At 43.5% G+C, this 20,105-nt stretch overlaps 1 protein-coding gene across 7 annotated transcripts in view; it reads right to left on the bottom strand.

The window, feature by feature from the left end:
* The window catches only part of LOC135218363 (zinc finger protein 37 homolog), a 105,812-nt gene extending 87,716 nt beyond the window's left edge, over positions 1-18,096 (bottom strand). For 2 of the 7 annotated variants that reach the window (XM_064254735.1, XM_064255043.1), the window contains exons 1-3: positions 17,810-18,092; positions 6,091-6,628; positions 5,651-5,839 (exon numbers count right to left, since the gene is read on the bottom strand). In XM_064254735.1, coding sequence (XP_064110805.1) covers positions 5,651-5,839; positions 6,091-6,609 — 708 coding nt within the window. In that variant the 5' untranslated portion in view covers positions 6,610-6,628; positions 17,810-18,092. Of the gene's footprint in view, positions 1-5,650; positions 5,840-6,090; positions 6,629-17,809 lie in introns of all 7 variants that reach the window. The other 5 variants (XM_064254960.1, XM_064255115.1, XM_064254655.1 and 2 more) reach the window with 4 other exon arrangements.
* Between the last annotated feature and the right edge of the window lie 2,009 nt (positions 18,097-20,105).

Raw genomic sequence — 20,105 nt, 5'->3', positions numbered from 1 at the left:
CGCTTCTTGAATCGTATTCCTGATGAAGAACGCCAGTGCGTTTTTCGACATAGGAAGATCAGGTTTCCTCACTGAACACCACAAATTGTCGATGAACCTCTGCAAGCTTTAGTTCTCTGCAGATAGAACTTTAGAGCCCTGACAGGACACAGGAATCTCTCACGTTCGTTTCCAACTATATCTGACAACCCTTTGATTTCAAAGGTCCTCGGCCACGGGTTGGAAGGATTCTCGTCTTTGCTAAGAACATGGGACTTAAAGAACACACCGCACTACTTTCTGAAAAGCCAATCTGCTTGCTAATGGCCTGAATTTCGCTAACCCTCTTCGCCGTCGCCAGAGCGGTTTAGGAAGATCGTTTTCTTCGTCAGATTCCTGATAGAAACTGAATGAAGCGTTCGAAGGTGGCTCGACATCAAATATTTGAGCACCACATCCAAGTTCCACGAGGTACTTTAGGCTGGACTACTTTCCTAGTCTCGAACGATCTAATGAGATCATGAATGTCTTTATTATTAGACAAATCGAGTCCTCTGTGTCTAAAGACTACAGAAAGCACGCTCCTGTAGCCTTTAATAGTTGGAACAGCCAACTTCACTTCCTCTCTCAGATGAAGAAGGAAGTCAGCTATCTGGCTCACAGAGGTTGTGGTGGAGGAAATGCCCTTCTTCCTGCACCAGGATCTGAAGACAGCCCACTTCGATTGGTACATAGCAATTGAGGAGGGCCTCCTTGCGGTGGCAATCGCCTTCGCCACAGGTCTTGAAAAACCCCTCGCTCTGGCCAACTTCTTGATAGTCCTGAACGCAGTCAGACTCAGAGCGGGGAGGTTTTTGTGGTACCTCTCGAAGTGGGGCTGTCTGAGTAGATTCTTTCCTTAAGGGCCAGAGTCCTCGGAAAGTCTACCAGGAAGGACATCACCTCTGTGAACAGTCGGCTGCCGGCCAGAAGGGGGCGATGAGTGTCATCCTCGCTCCTTCCGATGCCGCAAACTTCCTCATCACTTCCCCGAGGATCTTGAGCGGGGGAAAAGGGGAAAAGCGTATATGTCTAGACCCGACCAACTCCAAAGTAGGGCGTCTACTGCGACTGCTCCCGGGTCCAGAACTGGAGAGCAATAGAGTTGAAGTCTTCTCGTCCTGGACGTTGCGAAGACATCCACCTGTGGACAGCCCACAGGTTCCACAGCGACTGGCAAACCTCTTGGTGAAGGGTCCACTCTGTCGGCAACAGCTGTCCTCGACGACTGAGAAGGTCCGCTCGAACATTCTGTACTCCTGACACGAACCTTGTCAGGATCGTGACTTCTTGCGCTTTCGCCCATAAAGGAGTTCCTTTGCGATGGCAAACAGAGAAGGCGAGTGAGTTCCCCCTTGATTTCTTAGGTATGCCAGCGCTGTGGTGTTGTCCGAATTGATCTGAACAACTTTGCCGGATACTTCTTCCTGGAAAAACCTGAGAGCCAGATAAATGGCTGACAGCTCTTTCAGATTGATGTGCCAGGACACCTGTTTTCCCCTCTCCAGGTGCCCGACACTTCTTTCCCTCCTAGTGTTGCTCCCAACCCGTGGACGACGCGTCGGAAAACAACACTAGGTCGGGGTTCCGAAGTTTGAGGGAGAGCCCTTCTGCGAGCTTCCGAGGATCTGACCACCAACTTAGGTGATCCTTCACCTCTCTCGTTAAACACAAGATCGCCTCCAGATCTTGCTTGTTTCTTCCAACTGTTGACTAGGAAGAATTGAAGGGGTCTGAGGTGCAGCCTTCCCAGAGAAACAAACTTCTCCAGTGAGGAAATGGTCCCCAGCAAACTCATCCATTCCCTCACCGAGCATGTTTCCTTCCCCAGAAAGGTCGCCACTTTCTCCAAGCATTGAAGTTGTCGCCCTGGGAACGGAAAAGCCCGAAAAGCCACTGAGTCCATCTGAATCCCCAGATAGACTAAAGATTGAGACGGAGTCAAATGCGACTTTTCGAGGTTTTACCAGAAGCCCCAGGGACTTTGCTAAACGTCATGGTCGTGTGCAGGTCCTCCAGACACCGTTTCCGCGATGAAGCTCTAATAAGCCAGTCGTCTAGGTAGAGATAGATCCGTATTATTCTCCAAATGAAGCAGCCTTGCCACGTTCTTCATTAGAATGGTGAAAACCATCGGCGCTGTGGTCAGACCGAAGCAAAGTGCCCTGAATTGGAATACCTTCCCCTTCAGGACAAATCGCAGGTAGTTTCCTTGATTGGGGATGGATGGGGACGTGAAAATACGCGTCTTGGAGGTCTAGTGAGACCATCCAATCCCCCGGTCTCAAAGCTGACAGCACCGATTGAGTCGTCTCCATCTTGAATTTCTTCTTTATCACGAAGAGATTTAGGCTGCTGACATCGAGGACGGGTCGCCACCCCCCCGAATGTTTCGGCACCAGGAACAGGCGGTTGTAAAACCCTGGCGATTCCAGGTCGAAGACCTGTTCCACCGCTTGCTTCTCGATCATTTGTTCCAGCAGATCGAAAAGCACTTTCTGTTTCTCTCCTCGATAAGAGGGAGACAAATCCTTTGGTGTTGAGGATAGCGGGGGTGACTTCAAGAACGGGATCCTGTACCCTTTCCTCACGACATCCAGCGACCAAGGGTCGGCATCTCTCTCTTCCCAGGCTTTCGCGAACCGAAGAAGCCTGGCTCCTACCGGCGTCTGAAGGACTTCCAAATCACTTCCTACTCTTTGACGGAGCAGGGGTTTTCCCTCTGGAAGAGCCTCTTCCTCGGGAGGCTGCTTTCGAGGAAGGTCCAGCACGAAAGGGCTTCGATTTCTTGGCAAACGAAGCTCCAGAAGATGAAGCAGCTGCTGGCCTTCTAGAAGACTGAGCCAGAAGATCTTGCGTTGCCTTTTCCTGAAGGCTTGAAGCTATGTCCTTAACCATAGCCTGGGGGAAGAGATGGTCTGAGAAAGGAGCGAAAAGCAAGTCCGCCTTTTGCGTTGGAGAGACGGATTTGGCCGTGAAGTTACAAAAGAGCGCTCTCTTCTTGAGAATCCCCGAGCTAAAGTGCGTAGCCAACTCCTCAGAACCATCCCTGACGGCCTTGTCCATACAAGAAAGTACGCTGGACAGCTCCCCCAGACTAATAGTATCAGAACTCCTTGACCTGGCATCTAAAACTCCAAGACACCAGTCGAGAAAGTTGAAGACCTCTAGAGTCCTGAAGAGGCCTTTTAGATGAAAGTCGAACTCATTATGGGTCCAAGTAACTTTTGATGAAGACAGAAGGGCTCTTCTGGAGGCGTCCACGATGCTCCCGAAGTCACCTTGAGCAGAGGCTGGTAGTTTAACGCCTATGTCCTCTCCTGTCTCATACCACATGCCTCCTTTACCGCAGAGTCTGAAGGCGGTAAAGCTAAAGAGGACTTTCCTGACGCTTTCCTCTTCTCCATCCACTCATTGGAAGACTTTCCGGAACGCTTTGCTTCGTGGAGGAAATGCGACTTCTTCATTTTAATGAACCCCGATGCCTTCGTTGCCTTAAAAGAAGAAAATTGCGAAGGAGGAGTACGAGGGGCTTCCGGTTGAAAAGTTTCTCCGAACTCCGACTGTAGAAGACGCATCAAAACTTTATAGTCCGATGAGACAGTAGCTGGTTGCTGTTCTTCCTCTGCTTCTACTAAATCATCGCTAACTCCTTCCTCAGAAACTGGAGAAGTAGGAGGAAACTCTGAAGAAAACTGACGAACAGGAAGGGTTCCTTCATCCACCTGTACTTGCATTGATGAGGAACTGGTGTCTACCAGCGCGCGCTTGGCGTTCCGAATCCACACGTTTGGCGCCGACAGGTGCGCGCTCGACATTCTACTAACACACGCTTGGCGTCCACTGGCGCGCACCGAGCGTCCACCCTAGGTGCACGCTTGGCTTCCACTGGTGCGCGCCGAGCGTCAGTCAGCGAGTGGCTGCCGCTCACTGGTGCACGTTTATCAACAACAGGTGCGCGTTTGGCGGCACCTGAAGCGCGCTCCACTTGCAACAGAAGCGCGCTCAGCATCCACCACTCGCTTGCGAAACATACGAAGACTTGCGAGCGGGAGATATATCATCCTGAGAGCGAGAAGCGAACTTCTCACCTCCTCGAGAGAGCTGCTGGGGAGCAGAACGAACTCTAGAGGGAGACTCGACCGAAGAGAGAGGCGAGCGAGGAGAAAGAGCGGGTCTTGACTTCTTCACAGGAAGCTTCTCATCCTTCCTACGACGCGGAAGAGACTCTCTAGCAGCAAGAGCGTCCTGAAGTTGCTGCTGCAGTGACGGGAATCACCTCTTGTTTGGCGAATCTTCCTGCTCCGGGGAGGGACTGATCCTGAGAGCAGGAGCGGCGAGGGGACGCCTCCTCCCTCCTCCCAGGTACGGCCCTCTTCCCGAGCTCTGGAGCGCTGTATCGCTCGCACGAGCTAACTGAATCCAAGTCCGAAGACTCTCTACGCCTTTTCTGCGGCGGAAAAGCAGCGAACGCACTGTCAGGCGAAGATCGCAAAAGCGGAGAACTATGACGTGAAGCGTCAACATTACGCGCCGTCCTTTTCAGCGGACGGGAAGCACCTTGAGAACTCCACCCTTTACGTGGGGATGAAGCCTCCGATGACGAAAAACACTCCTTGAGGAGACGTGCACGCGCACAGCTCCCGAGGCTAGTCTGGGGGATTTTCTTCCAGTAACTGCCGAAGGCACCGCCAGAATCGGTGGGAGGGGGTTCCTTGTAACCCTCCTTCGGCTTTCGACATGCTCCCTCCCCAGGTCCTGGGAGTCAAGCAGAGGTCCAGGCCTAGAGGCGAAACGAGGCCGATCTGACGCACCCTCCACTACACAAGGGGTATCACTGCACTTTTGCACGTCACTTTTGCTCTCAAGAGCCAACACTTTCGATTCTAGATTACGAATCGACTCCAATATTAATGATAAAGTATTACTCTCTACAGACACTGTTTCAGGGCCCGGAGGCAAAACTACAGGGTTAGGAGCATTAACAGAAGGAGGGTTAACAGGAGAAACATTAATTTCTTGCACGCCTGAAACACTCCTGGAGGAAGACCTCCTTAACCTATCCTTTTCAAGTTTCCTAAGATAGGTATCATACGCCTTCCACTCAGAATCTGTTAATCTTTCGCACTCCTTGCAACGGCTTTCATACACACATTCATGCTCCCTGCAACTCTTACATACCGTATGTGGGTCTACTGAAGCTTTCAGTAGCCTACCTCTACAATCAGTTCTAGAGCAGAACCTAGCGCTAGCTGTACTAGACCCTGACATATTATCCAAGAAAAGTCCAAACCAAAATCAAATCAATCCACTAATAACGTGTGCCTAGCCACCGATCCAATCAATTAATCCAAAAAAGAACCAAAAGGGATACTCAAGTAGCAAAAAGTTTCCAAATCCAGACGGAGGTGCTGTAAACAGATGTTCACAACACCGGCGACAGAAAAATTATGAATAGAAAATGGGAATGATTCCTGATACCCGCCTCCCAGCGGCGGGAATGGGTACTAACCACCTGACTCCCACTACGTGTGTCGTAAGTTTTAAATTCTGTCGGTGTCGGAAATTATCAGCTATATATATATCTGACAGGTAAGTTGCATGAACAAAATATCACAATTATGACACTTACTTTTGGGAAAACGTAGTCTGACTTCTTGGCTGCTGCAGGTTTCTTTCTGCGTGCTCTGCCCCCATAAGCTGCAATGGTTTCCTGATACTTTGTAATAATTTCTTCTTTGGTTTCTTGTATCTCAAACTCAAGTAGGTCTAGCTTATTTAATAACTTAAAACACTTATCACATATTATAGTACTGTGTGTCTGGAAAGAGAAGAAAATTTAAAGTACATATCAGTGTTACAAAACCTACAAAAAAAAAAAAATTTTGTATATCATTGCTAACAGAAAACAATCCAATCATATTCAAAATCAAAACACAATAGATTACTTCATTTAAAGTATTTCAAAACTAGGTAGTGGTGTGGAAATCTCTTAATCTTGGTAATATTCCTCAAAATCAAAGTTTTAAAAGAATCTGCAAAATTCAAACAACAACCAAATCACAAATTTACCTTGCGTGACGTAAGTTTTTGGCCCACAAGATCCCCAAGAAAGATGGATACTTTCCTTTGACTTGTTGTAGTAAAAGACTTAAAAACAGATATGTTGTCTTGTTCTTGTAGTTCTTCATTGCATATCAAACAGTGACAGCCTATATCTTCTTCTATGTCTTCCACATGTTTTTCATCTTTTGTTATTAACTCTATACTTTGCTCAGAAACCTGATCACTATTAATATTTGATATCACAGGTAAATCTACACTTCCAATGTTAGTCTCAGTCACTGTCTGTATAATATTTTTGGCACTAACATTAATAGCATCATCCCCATCAGCAGGGACAACCAAAAGAGAGCTGTCACTCTCTTGCCTGGTATCTTGGGCTTCCACAGATGCCACTAATGCAGAATCAATAGCATTTGTCCCTAAGTCGGTAGGAGCCATGATGTGAATTGTACATGTAATGGCTTGGTGGGTGTCATGAGATGATCCCTCACCCCCACCCTCCATAATCTTGTCATCTGACGACATGATGCCATGAGTGCCATTCCTGAAATAAAAATGCAGTTAATCACATAGTGTTCTCCTTGATAATTAAAACACCTATTGAACTGTACAATACAGTACTTTAAACTACTACTACTATATAAAGCACTTTAAAACCATTACTAATACATACAATGGACCCCTGTATTCACGTGGGATGCGCACCTAATCCCGGCCCCCTGCAAAGTTAAAACCCGCAAATACTTAGAACCCCCTCAAAAACACTTATAACTGCCTATCTTGAAAGTCCAAATACCAAATGTATTACCTTAAATAACATCCTACTTCAAATATACCTTAAATTACTATATATATATATATATATATATATATATATATATATATATATATATATATATATATATATATATATATATATATATATATATATATATATAGAGAGAGAGAGAGAGAGAGAGAGAGAGAGAGAGATATATATATATATATATATATATAGAGAGAGAGAGAGAGAGAGAGAGAGAGAGAGCGGAGAGAGAGAGAGAGAGAGAGAGAGAGAGAGAGAGAGAGAGAGAGAGAGATTTAAGAACAAAATGTGTATATAACAATCAAATAAGCAGTGGAATTTCAGTTGTGAAGGCAATAAGGATAAATTCACCGATTACCAATTTAAATGCATTTCAGTTCAAAACGTGACCCTAGGAATAAGATGTGTTATACTTTCACTAGTTTATGCAACAAAATGTTGTTTTATTGTGCTGATTACAACTACAATCTTGAGTAATATCAATAAATGTTTCTTATAGTATACACACAAATACTGTTCAAATGAGTGCTGGGAAGGACGTGGCCATCATTTGAGTAATGAATTGTTCCTGTCCTAAAGAGACATCCTATATATATTGGATTTAAAAACTGCCTTGAACATATTTTACGAAGACTTCGCATGCTTATTTTAGTTTGTATTGCGGTTTCATATATCTCACTTTGTTAATGAAACTTCAGTCTTTTATATGGTATGCTTAAAGATTTATCTGTATCGTTCTTTCACCAATTAAATATCAAGTGAAAATAGTGGATTTTCTGCAAGTAAACATGTAGCTATCCATTCATTTACCCTACGGTAAATCACCACTGTCCAGCCATTGATCTGACAAAAGGCCACTTTTTTCACTCTATTTTTAATTGGTGAAACAAGAATACAATTCAATATTTAAGCATGCCATTCAAAAGATTGAAGTTTTGTCAACAAAATGAGATACATATATGAAACTGCCATGTGAAATAAAATAAGCATGTGAAGGTTTCATAAAATACCTATGTGCTCAAGGTAGTTTTTAAATCCAATATGGAGTGGTATGGTTGTGAGTACCAGTCGGTTCTACACTCGTGGCCATGTCCTTCCCAGCCTTCCCAGCGCTCATTTGAACAATATTTGCGTATATATGTAACATTTATCGGTATTACTCAAGATTGTCATTGTAATCAGCACAATAAAACATTTTGTTGCTTATACTAATGAAAGTACGAGACGTCTTAGTCCTGGGGTCATGTTTTCAACTGATACATTTTTACCTCGTAATCAGTGGTTTTATCCTTACTGCCATCACAACTGAAACTCCAGTGTTTATTTGTTTGTAATTATACACATTTCGTTCTTAATTCACTCCAAATTCCACTCTAAATACGTGAGTTTGTTTACAGCAAAGCCATGGCAGGAATAATTTTTCAGGCTTGTTGTACATCTGGCAGCCAGAATCCATGTGTGATGGTAATTGCTTCATAGCAAAGAAAGATAAAGGAAAGGAAAATGATATTGTTATGATACAATAAAGTTTCATACATACTTACCTGGCAGATATATACATAGCTATCGACTCCGTCGTCCCTGACAGAAATTCAAATTTCGCGGCACTCGCTACAGGTAGGTCAGGTGATCTACCGCCCTGCTCTGGGTGGCAGGACTAGGAACCATTCCCGTTTTCTAATCAGATTCTCTCTTCCACCTGTCTCCTGCGGGGAGGCTGGGTGGGGTCTTCAATTGTATATATCTGCCAGGTAAGTATGTATGAAACTTTATTGTATCATAACAATATCATTTTCATACATTCAACTTACCTGTCAGATATATACATAGCTGATTGACACCCTTTGGTGGAGGGCAAGAGACAGCTAACTTACTGACTAGACAGGTAAACAACATATGTTGTAGGTATTAATAGACCTTGGTTCCTACCTTATTAGGTGGAAGACTTCGTGGCTACTACCCAGGAGTCTGCTTCACCTCAAGAGCCTTAGCGAGATAGTGATCTGCGGCCAAGAGTTCTTGTGGGTCTGTCGATGGGGTCTCATCCACTTACTCGGCAGAGCCTAACTGGCATTTGTCAATGGGTGCTAATCCGCTTATATGACAACATGCCTTCTTTGAGGAGCACACAACCGATCCCGATCACCCGATCCTAACCCGTGTTAGTCCTAAGATTGCCAAGAGTCATCCCCAAACTCTTAGCAAACAACCAAAAACTCGATAATCACACATACAAAATTCCAAAAAAAAATGTGTACCCCTCTAAAAGTCAGTTGTCACTCGATTTCCTAATGAAGAGAAGTGAAGGCCGCCAGTGCGGCATCTGACACTCCCATGCACAGGAAATACAAGAACACATCCGACAAGAGGGTTACGTACACATATTTAAGGATCGGTGCTCTCTCCTTTACCCAGAACCGTCTGTGCTGACACAAACGGACCTAGAGAAAAACATTTCTCATACGTAACTCGCACATCTTTTAAGTAATGAGATGCAAATACTGAGTGCATCTCCAATAGGTTGCATCCAAAATATTTTTAAGTGACATATTCCTTTGGAATGCAATAGACGTCGCGATTGCCCTTACCTCATGAGCTCTTACTCTTAATAGATTAAAAGAGTCATCTGGGCAGTTCTTATGAGCCTCGGTAACGACACTTCTAACAAAGAAGGCCAAAGCATTTTTAGACATAGGTCTCTTGGGGTCCTTCACCGAGCACCATAGACCATGTTGTGAACCTCCCAACTGCTTCTTTCTGTCCAGATAGAATTTCAGTGCTCTAACTGGACAAAGTGATCTTTCTATTTCTCTGCCCACTAGGCTAGTAAGTCCTTTTACCTCGAAGCTCCTGGGCCAGGGATTCGAAGGGTTTTCATTTTTGGCAAGAAAAAGAGTCTGGAATGAACAAATCGCAGAATCTTCTTTGAAGCCAACTCGTGACTCAAGGGCGTGCAACTCACTGACCCTTTTAGCCGTAGCAAGAGATAGCAGAAATATACACTTTCTAGTGATATCCCGGAATGAAGCCGTATGAGGTGGTTCGAACTTCTCGGAGGACAGAAATTTCAGGACCACATCCAAGTTCCAGCTTGGAACCCTAGGTTCTACTGACTTCAATGTTTCAAAGGAGCGAATGAGATCGTGCAAATCTTTATCATTCGTCAAATCTAATCCCCTGTTTCTGAAGACTGCTGAAAGCATACTTCTGTACCCCTTAATAGTTGGTACAGAGAGATGCGACTTTTCCCTCAGGAAAAGAAGGAAATCCGCAATTTCGGTTACAGAGGTATTGGAAGAGGACAGCTTCTTCGACCTGCACCAGTTTCTGAAAACTTCCCACTTCGATTGGTACACTCGCCTAGTAGATGATCTGCGGGCTCTAGCAATTGTGCTTGCCGCCTTGCGAGAAAACCCTTTCGCTCTGACAAGTCTTTCGATAGTCGAAAGGCAGTCAGAGCAAGAGCGGGTAGATTTTGATGGTACCTCTCGAAGTGGGGTTGTTTGAGCAGATCTATCCTGTTTGGAAGAGATCTGGGGAAGTCCACAGTCCACTCCATTACCTCCATGAACCAAATTCGGGATGGCCAATATGGGGCTATCAGAGTCATTTTGGTTCCCTTCGAGGCCACAAACTTTCTGACTACTTCCCCCAGTATCTTGAATGGGGGAAAAGCATACACATCTAGCCCTGACCAGTCTAGGAGAAGGGCGTCTATTGCATAAGCCCAGGGATCTTCTACTAGGGCGCAAAATGTATCTATCCCTTTGGAGAGAAACGTGGCGAATAGATCTACCTGCGGTTTCCCCCAAAGATACCAAAGGCTCTGACAGACTTCCGAGTGGAGGGTCCATTCTGTAGGAAGGACCTGGAACCTCCTGCTCAGTCTGTCCGCTCTCCCCTTGGACAAATCTTGTTAGGAGAACCATCCTTTGATTCTCCCAAATCAGCAGATCTCTTGCTAGTTCGTATAGGGCGAGAGAGTGAGTTCCTCCTTGTTTTTTGACATAAGCCAGAGCGGTTGTATTGTCGGAGTTTATCTGTATCACTTTGTCTCTGACTATGTGCTCAAAGCTCTTTAGCGCAAAGTGAATTGCAAATTGCTCCTTGCAATTTATGTGCCATGACACCTGCTCTTCCGACCAGGTGCCTGACACTTCTTTGGATCCTAAGGTCGCACCCTAACCTGTCTCAGACGCGTCTGAGAACAATGTCAGGTTTGGGTTTCGTACTTCCAAGGATACTCCTTTGTTTTCTTCTAAGGGGGTCAACCACCACCTTAATTGATCTTTTATTTCCGATGAGATTGGAAACGTGTTCGAGAGCTGTCCTGTCTTCCAACTCCAACTGCTTCTCAGGAAGAACTGAAGTGGACGGAGATGTAGTCTTCCTAGAGGAAAGAACTGTTCGAGCGAGGAAAGGGTCCCCAGAAGGCTCAACCATTCCCTCGCTGAAGTACGCTCTTTCTCTAAGAAGTTCAATACTGTGGAACAGCCTTTCCTTATTCTCTCTTGAGAAGGAAATACTCGAAAACCCCAAGAATCCATCTGAATCCCCAGATAGACTACGTTCTGGCTGGGGACCATCTGAGATTTCTCAAGGTTCACGATTAATCCTAATACCTTCGTCAATTCCAGGATTGTTGACAGATCCTCCAAACACTGCTTTCGAGACCTGGCCCTGATGAGCCAGTCGTCCAGGTATAGGGAGACGTTTATCCCTTTCATGTGTAGGTGTTTTGACACATTTTTCATCAAGTCTGTAAAGACTTGGGGAGCCGTAGATAGGCCGAAACACAGGGCCCTGAACTGATAGATCCTTCCCTCGAACATGAAACGAAGGTACTTCCTCGACGAATGGTGAATCGGGACGTGGAAATATGCGTCTTGAAGATCTAGGGACGCCATCCAATCTCCTTGACGGAGTGCTGCAGGTACTGAGGCAGACGTTTCCATGCTGAACTTCTGTTGTTCTACGAATTTGTTCAGCGAACTTACATCCAGTACTGGTCTCCATCCCCCCCAGGCTTTCGCTACGAGAAACAAGCGATTGTAAAACCCCGGGGAGCTGTGATCCAGTACCAGTTCTATTGCTCTTTTGTCCCACATCTGTTCCACCATTTGACAGAGTATCCATCAGAACAGGGTCCCTGTATCTGGCGGACAGTTCCCTTGGTGATGTTGTCAAGGGGGGCCTGTCCTTGAATGGGATATAATAACCCTTCCTGATTATTGACATCGACCAAGGATCGGATCCTATGTCTTCCCATGCTCCCGCAAAGAACTGTAACCTGGCTCCTACAGGTGTCTGGAGGAAAGATTTCTCATTTTCCCTTCTTAAAGGGACGGAAGGAAGATCTTCCCCTTCTCTCCGTTGTCTTCCTTCTGGCGATGGATCTAGCCTGAGGGCCTCCTCGAAAGGGCTGCTGTTGCTGAGCTGGCCTAGTGGCTTTCTTTTCCTCACTGGCCACTGGTCTATTCTTCCTTGAGGATTGTCTTAGAAGATCTTGAGTGGCCTTCTCAGTTAGTGAATGAGCAATGTCTCCCACCAACTGAGAAGGAAATAAATGTTCTGAGAGAGGCGCAAACAATAAAGCGGATCTCTGCGAAGGAGAGACGGCCTTAGTGAGAAAAGCACTATGAACCGCCCTCTTCTTTAGTATTCCCGCACCAAAGAGGGAGCATACTTCCGCCAATCCATCTTGAACAGCCTTATCAATGCATGTAAGGATGCTATGTAAGGTTTCGGGGTTTAGTTGTTCCTTTTCATGGGACTTCTTAGCAATAACCCCAAGGGACCAATCCAGGAAGTTAAATACTTCTAAAGTGTGGAAAAGTCCCTTGAGGAGATGGTCCATTTCCGAAAGACCCCATGTTGCTTTAGCCAAATTTAAGGCGTGTCCTCCTCGAGGAGTCTACGAGACTCGACGAACGTCTGACTCAGCTGACACGGCAGAGACAATCCCATATTCTCTCCTGTTTCGTACCATATGCCTCTCCTACCCGTTAGTTTAGCGGGAGGCATGCAAAAGACTGTCCTTCCTAACTCCTTCTTAGTCTTGATCCAGGAGTCAAGAGATTGTAGGGACCTTTTCATAGATATGGCCGGCTTCATTTTCAGGAAAGATGATGACTTGTGCGCTTTCGTGCTTGAAAAAAGAGAGCGCGGAGAAGGAGGAGCGGCTGGAGTCAAGGCATCTCCATATTCTTCTAAGAGAAGAGAAGAAAGAACTTTATAATTTGAAAGTCCTTCTTTGTTAGTGATTTCGTCCTCCGAGACGTCTTCTAAATTAATAGGCTCGGAAGGAGAAGGCTCCCTTCTCTCATCTGTCTCCTCCCTTGATCTCTTCCTTTCCGAAGAAGAAGCACTTCTATTAGGAGAGGGACTAAGAGTAACTCTCTCTCTACGTCTATCATTAGGCGAGTCATGCATAACCGTTTTACGCCTGGAAGACTCCTGTCGGATATCAAGCTCTTCATGAGGAGAATGCGCCTGGCGTTTAGCAGGGGTATCTCGCTGAGAATACTCCTGGCGCCTGGTAGGAGTATCGTGTTTGGAATACGCCTGGCAGGCGCAACACGCTTCGAATACTCCTGGCGTCTGGTAGGCGCATCGCACTCCGAATACTCCTGGCGCCTGGTAGGAGTATTAAGTTCAGAATACTCCTGGCGTCTGGTAGGCGCATCGCGCTCCGAATACTCCTGGCGCCTAGTAGGAGTATTAAGTTCAGAGTATTGATGCCGGTTACGAAAGGGACCGGATGCGGAAGACGCCATATTGGATTTAATAACTGCCTTGAAAACATATTTACAAAAAACTCAGATGATTATTTTAGTTCATATGGTGCTTTCATATATCAAATTATGTTGATGAAACTTCAATCTTTTGAATGGTATGCTTGAAGATGTAATTGTATCATTGTTTCACCAATTAAATATCGAGTGAATAAGGGTGATCTGCCTGAGTAAGGTTAAGGCAGACTGAAGGCAGTTGTTTCCCCTATAGCAAAAAATTTTGCTTTATTGCGCAGATTACAACTGCAATATTAAGTAAAAGAAATTAATGTTACATAGATACGCAAATAATTGTTCAAATGAGCGCTTTGAAGGCTGGGAAGGACATGTCCACAAAACAATACCATGCCATATTGGATTGAAAAATTGCCTTGAAAACCTATTTTACAAAGACCTCAATGCTTATTTTAGCTCGTATGGCAGTTTCATATATCTCATTTTGTTGATGAAACTTCAATCTTTTGAATGGTATGCTTAAATATTGAACTGTATTATTGTTTCACTGATTAAATATAGAGTGAATAAGTGGCTCATTAGGGGAAACAACTTCCTTGAATCCATCCCATCGTACTCAGGTGGATCAGCTTTAGTCACTCGATATTTAATTAGTGAAACAAGAATACAACTACAACTTTAAGCATACCATTCAAAAGATTGAAGTTTCGTCAACATAATGTGATATATGAAAGCGCCATACAAACTAAAATAGGCATGTGAAGTCTTCATAAAATATGTTTTCAAGGCAGTTTTGAAATCCAATATGGCGGTACCCGCATGAGGTGCAGTTTGTAAGCGCAACGGAGCCACCATCTTTCCCAGCACTCATTTGAACAATGTTAGCGTATATATGTAACGTTTATTGATCTTACTCATGATTGCAGTTGTAATCACCACAATAAACCAACATTTTGTTGCCTATATTAGTGAAAGTATGAAACTTGTCATTCCCGGGGTCATGGTTTGAACTGAAATTTATTTTTACCTTGTAATCAGTGGTTTTATCCTTACTGCCATCACAATTGAAACTCCACAGTGCTTATTTGATTGTAATTATACATGTTTTGGTCTTAATTCACTCCACATTGCACTTGAACTATGTTGCGGTTCCTGGTTCCTAAGCACTCACTCCACAAACACAGTTGCAGGCAGCACACAACTAGGGTAAATCACCACGGCAGGCCAACCCTCATCACGGTGGATGGGTCTTATTCACTCGATATTTAATTGGTGAAACATGAATACAATTGCAACTCTAAGCATACCATTTAAAAGACTGAAGTTTCGTCAACATAATGTGATATATGAAAGCCCCACACCAACTAAAATAAGCATGTGAGCTCTTCGTAAAATATGTTTTCAAGGCAGTTTTGAAATCCAATATGGCGGCTACGTTTTTCATGGAAGGTTCTGATCAGTGATGGCCATCATCTTTCCCCAGCCTTCCCAGCACTCATTTGAACAATGTTAGCGTATATATGTAACGTTTATTGATCTTACTCAAGATTGCAGTTCTAATCACCACAATAAAACAACATTTTGTTGCCTATATTAGTGAAAATATGAAACTTGTTATTCCCGGGGTTATGGTTTGAACTGAATTCATTCTTACCTTGTAATCGGTGGTTTTTATCCTTACTGCCATCACAACTGAAACTCCACAGTGCTTATTTGATTGTTATTATACACATTTTGGTCTCAGTTCACTCCACATTGCACTTTAAACCCGTTGCTGTTCCTGGTTTCTAAGCGCGCGCGCCATAAACACAGTTATGAACAGCAGACGACGACAGACGACGAAACTGCAAAGTTTTATTCCCTAAACTGTTTACTTTACTCGTTATTTAGTTTAAATTTACTTTGTTATTTAAAAATTTTGATTTAATTCATGTATATTATCCCTTTTTTGCAACCAAATTACCCCGAAAAATTACAGATATTTCTAAAGTAGATACAATCAAATGTTTCTAACGTTTTCGTACATCTGGCTGCCGCCAAAACCATAGAGGAACGAATACGGAAAAGTGCATAGAGGAACGACTACGGAAAAGAAAAATGAATTATACATGTTTTTTTTTTTTGCTTTTTTGTTTTTGCTAGCACTTTTCATTGATTTCAGTCTATATTAGTATTTTGAATTTCTTTAATAATCGTATGCCAGAAATAAATGTAACCTTTAATGTTTGCATGCTTTAATGTTTGCATGCTAAGAATGGCAAAATCATCGTTGCCACATTAGTGGAGGCTTCACACATACGCCGTTCCATTATTATAAACTGTTTCCATGAATTCTAGTTGTCATAGTAATGCAATAATGATAAAATTGCTTTAATATTTATGTATATATACTTCCAATACATAGCCTAATTTCACCAATTTCAACGTTTTGTGTGTAGTCTTATACCCAGTTTGGAGGGTCAACACATACCGAATGGCAACAGAGAGAGAGAGAGAGAGAGAGAGGAGACGAGAGAGAGAGAGAGAGAGAGAGAGAGAAGGAGGAGAAGGAACGAAGAAGAAAAGGGATGGCGGTGGAGGGGGGGGGGGGGGAGAGGGTAGGTGGAGCTTTATACGCATGTTCGTATCCATTTCTGCATAATGGAGTTTTTGTCTCTTGGTACAAGGACAAGTGTCGTTATTCTTTACGATTAGTGATTCACGATACCCTTATAAATTACGGCACTGGGTGTAATGCACTATAGCAAAATCTCGTTCTGATACGAGTGTTCGTTACAGAAATAGGTATTGCCCAAAAACGTGCTTGCACTGTCTCTGAAACCCATAGTAGACATGCTGCTTAGTTATCAATCAAGTTTTTATAACCAAGTATTTTTTACAAGCTAGCTATTGAATAAATTTGTATTTTTCTCAGTCAAAACATATGCCCCTCAATGCTAACTTTCCTCTTAACGACTTTCTGGTCATTGCAAATTCGGCCCCATAATTTCTTATGGTGAGAAAACAGAGGCCCAGCGACCGAAAACGATTGCGTCACACTACGGCGGTAATCCAGCAGTAAAACATCTTCATATATCCAAAAAGTAAATAATAAAAGATATATATGCGCATTACGATTATAACAATTACATGAATAGCTGATAACAATCTGTATGAATAACTGGTAAACTGTTCTGCAAGACAGTTGAGTATAGCAATTATTTACAATAGGTACGAAAGTCAAGATGTCGTGACGTCATAATACAGAACTTAAAAGAACGTTCTAATTCAGAAAAATAATTACTTAAATTTGAGTCAGAGTCGAGTTACTTTTTCAATAACGAATATTTTCAAATTAATCATCATAAATATGTAAAATATTGATGTTTTACTACTTATTTAAAAATTAGCTAAGAGCACGCTTCTCGTCATCTTCTACCAAAACAGCTGTTTACTCCTGGCTTGTTTGTTGGTGAGAAATCGTGTTTCGATTGTTGTGATGAAAGTGCTCCAGCGTCTGTGGGTACAAGTGGTGTGCGGATTTATCACAGGAAATGGAAAGTTTGTTGACACAAGCGACTCCGTAAACATCGAGATGGCGTCAATCTTCGAAACATTTTTACTAGTTGTAGCCTAAGTAAAAATTTCTAAAGCGTTTTGGTGAGATTTCCACTGCCGTGGACGCCATTTTCAGTACCCTCTGTTTAAATCTTAAAATTTGGCCTTAATTTCTAACTTTGGAGAAAATACTTACTTCAAAAGGAGAGTAGAGGTCTTTAGCTCCGTTTCTCACCAACAACAAGTTGCGACTGATGCCCATCTCCGGTGTCAGGACGCTTTATAATGTACTTTTTCGGAGGGTGGCAAGCGTTGATTGTAGGTGGCCTGTTTGGCCTGCTGTGATGTTTTACCCTATATAGAATTACCAAAAAGAGACTCTGCAAAGCACTCCTTGTTAGCCTAATGTAGGCGTAAGAGATGACTTTAAGCAATGAAACATTTGTACAGTGGCTAATCTATTGAAGAACCTGTGACATTTAGTAGCCTGGAATAGTTCAGCCTAGCCTGCAATTAGGTAGGTTGCCTATTGCAACTGGCAGGTTTGCCTAGTCTGAGACATCATTAGCTAGGTACCCCTTTCCCCTGCTAAAGGATTAGTAGTATTGTATGCTAGTTAAAATAAAGTACTCACGTTAAATTGTAATGGAAAAGTTCAATCTGCCGTTTTGCAATTCAATAAAGTAGGTGAAGAGAGCATTGGCGTTCCCATTGGCCATCGGGCAAGATGAAGATGCCCACGTCCTCTGCAACCTCATCTACGACAATAACAACAATGGCAGACCATTCGATTCTGAGTCTGTGTTTACACTCTTTATTAATTTTTTCGTTTTACAATCTGAATTTTTCCTCGGTGAGAACGAATAAATATATATTTAGAAACTGGTTTACCCACTTCATACTTTTAAACACTCTTCGTACATAGTATATATTTTATTCATTCATGTATGTAGCCAAGCGTCTACTATTGCCAAGGAATGCCAACAGTAAAGGCAATAAAGTAAGGTATCCTTTCACTAATTTATTGTCGTTACTGGAAATATTTTCTAAAAATTAAATTTAAATAATAGTTTTATATATTAATCAAGTATATTTAACTCGTTTTATCGGGTTCTTCCTGAAACATAAGCCCTTTATAGTTGGCGTTATGTTGGCAATGATGTGTGATGCAAAATGGCGACTATCAATTGTTTTATACTAGACCGCGAATTTGAAAACTTTATTGTTTTCAAATTTCACAGTACAGCTACTTTATTTGTAATACTGGTGTGTGACGAAGTTTCTACAGTCACGGCGGGAGGCTATTAATGGAGCTTATCACTAGAGCAATATTGACTCAATGGGCATGTTTTCGAGGGAGTAACTGTTCATCACTGCTGTCCAGCATTGATCGCTTGCCACGGATGATTTTTCAGTCTGTTCTAGTTCTAGTAATCTTGTCTGATTTACTGGTGTCTAGTGGAAGGTCTTGCGCTCCTCGTATATCATTTCCTTAGTTTTTATTACGGTCTTTGCCATCGCAAGAGGTGAAAATTTGTTATATGCAATTCACTTCCTAGTTGATTTTTCATCCATTGCAGCTAGAAAGTACCATAGTTATATAAACAGATATGAATGAATGCTTGTTTACAGGATGTATATCACTCTTTTGCATTTGGCCAAAGTTTTTGTTTTTTCTTTCTTTCGTTCTTTCTTTCTTTTGTTGTAAGCACTCTCTATCCACACTTACTCCAGTCTTAATCCAATGGCTAAGTTTCGTCAGGATATAGATATTGGATTCAAAAGCTTATACTTAATTGGCAGTACTTCTTACTTGCATAATTTATGTGCAGGGTATATAGCTGCTTTGGGAGCCTAGAGAGAGAGAGAGAGAGGGAGAAATCACCTTAAATGCAAGCAGCTTGACAACCCTCCTCCAAATAATGCAGCAGATAAACTCATTTTTTTTTTCACTAAATTACTAGTTAATGATACAAGCATGAAATTTGGTACATATCTTCTCCATGGGCCACTTTAAAAATTACAGGGTTCCCACTAAAAATTCCAAAACGCCTGCCGTTTTTCAAGATGGCCACTATTCAAGGTCTTAATATGGGACTCATGTGCCTCTAGTCATGTTTTTGTGGATTTATTTTTTGATACACATGTGAGGTGTGGACAAAGAGGCAGGTAGAAGTGTACTGATCTTTATTACAGGTAAGGGAAATTCAAATATACAGCATGCGGGCGGAAATGTGGTATCCGACACGCGAGAGAGTAAAAGTGGGTCGGCGAGAGCCGGTTTGTGTTTTTTGCGAGACATATAACATAGAATATAAAAGTACATACAATATGATCTCATAAGATATATACATTGGCGGAAAGCCGGGCCAGGGCGGTCCACAACTCCGACAGGAAAACGGGTCCGCGGTCCGTCGTGATCTCATCTGGCACTCCGAATCGACTGATCTAGCTGGCGAGAAGGGCTTCGGCGCACGCTTTGGTGGTTGCCTCCGACATCGGTGTCGCCTCAGGCCATCTGGTGGAGCGATCGATTATCGTCAGGAGGTATCTGGCGCCTTCAGACGGGGGCAGGGGACCCACGACGTCTAAGTGAATGTGGCCGAATCTTCGTTTCGGCTGCGGGAATTCCCCCACGCCCGATTCTGTGTGCCGACTTACTTTACTTGTTTGGCAAGGAACACAGGTCCTGGCCCACTCGAGGGAGTCCTTCCGAATTCCGTGCCAGACAAACTTCTCTGTCTGGAGACACTCGTTGTCCAACCCGAGGGGTGCGAGAGTCCATGTATGACGTCGAATACGGCTCTCCTTCGGGAGGCTGGAATTAGTGGGCGCAGGCGACCCGTGCTGATGTCGCAGAGGAGCGTCGTGCCCGCGGGTCCGAAGGGCACGTCCTCCCACTTGAGGGCAGTGATAGCGGTGCGATATGC

This window comes from Macrobrachium nipponense, chromosome 11 (assembly GCF_015104395.2).
Source record: "Macrobrachium nipponense isolate FS-2020 chromosome 11, ASM1510439v2, whole genome shotgun sequence".
Classification (NCBI taxonomy): Eukaryota; Metazoa; Arthropoda; class Malacostraca; order Decapoda; family Palaemonidae; genus Macrobrachium; species Macrobrachium nipponense.
Note: the sequence above shows the minus strand (reverse complement) of the source record. Positions and strands in the feature narration are given on the sequence as shown.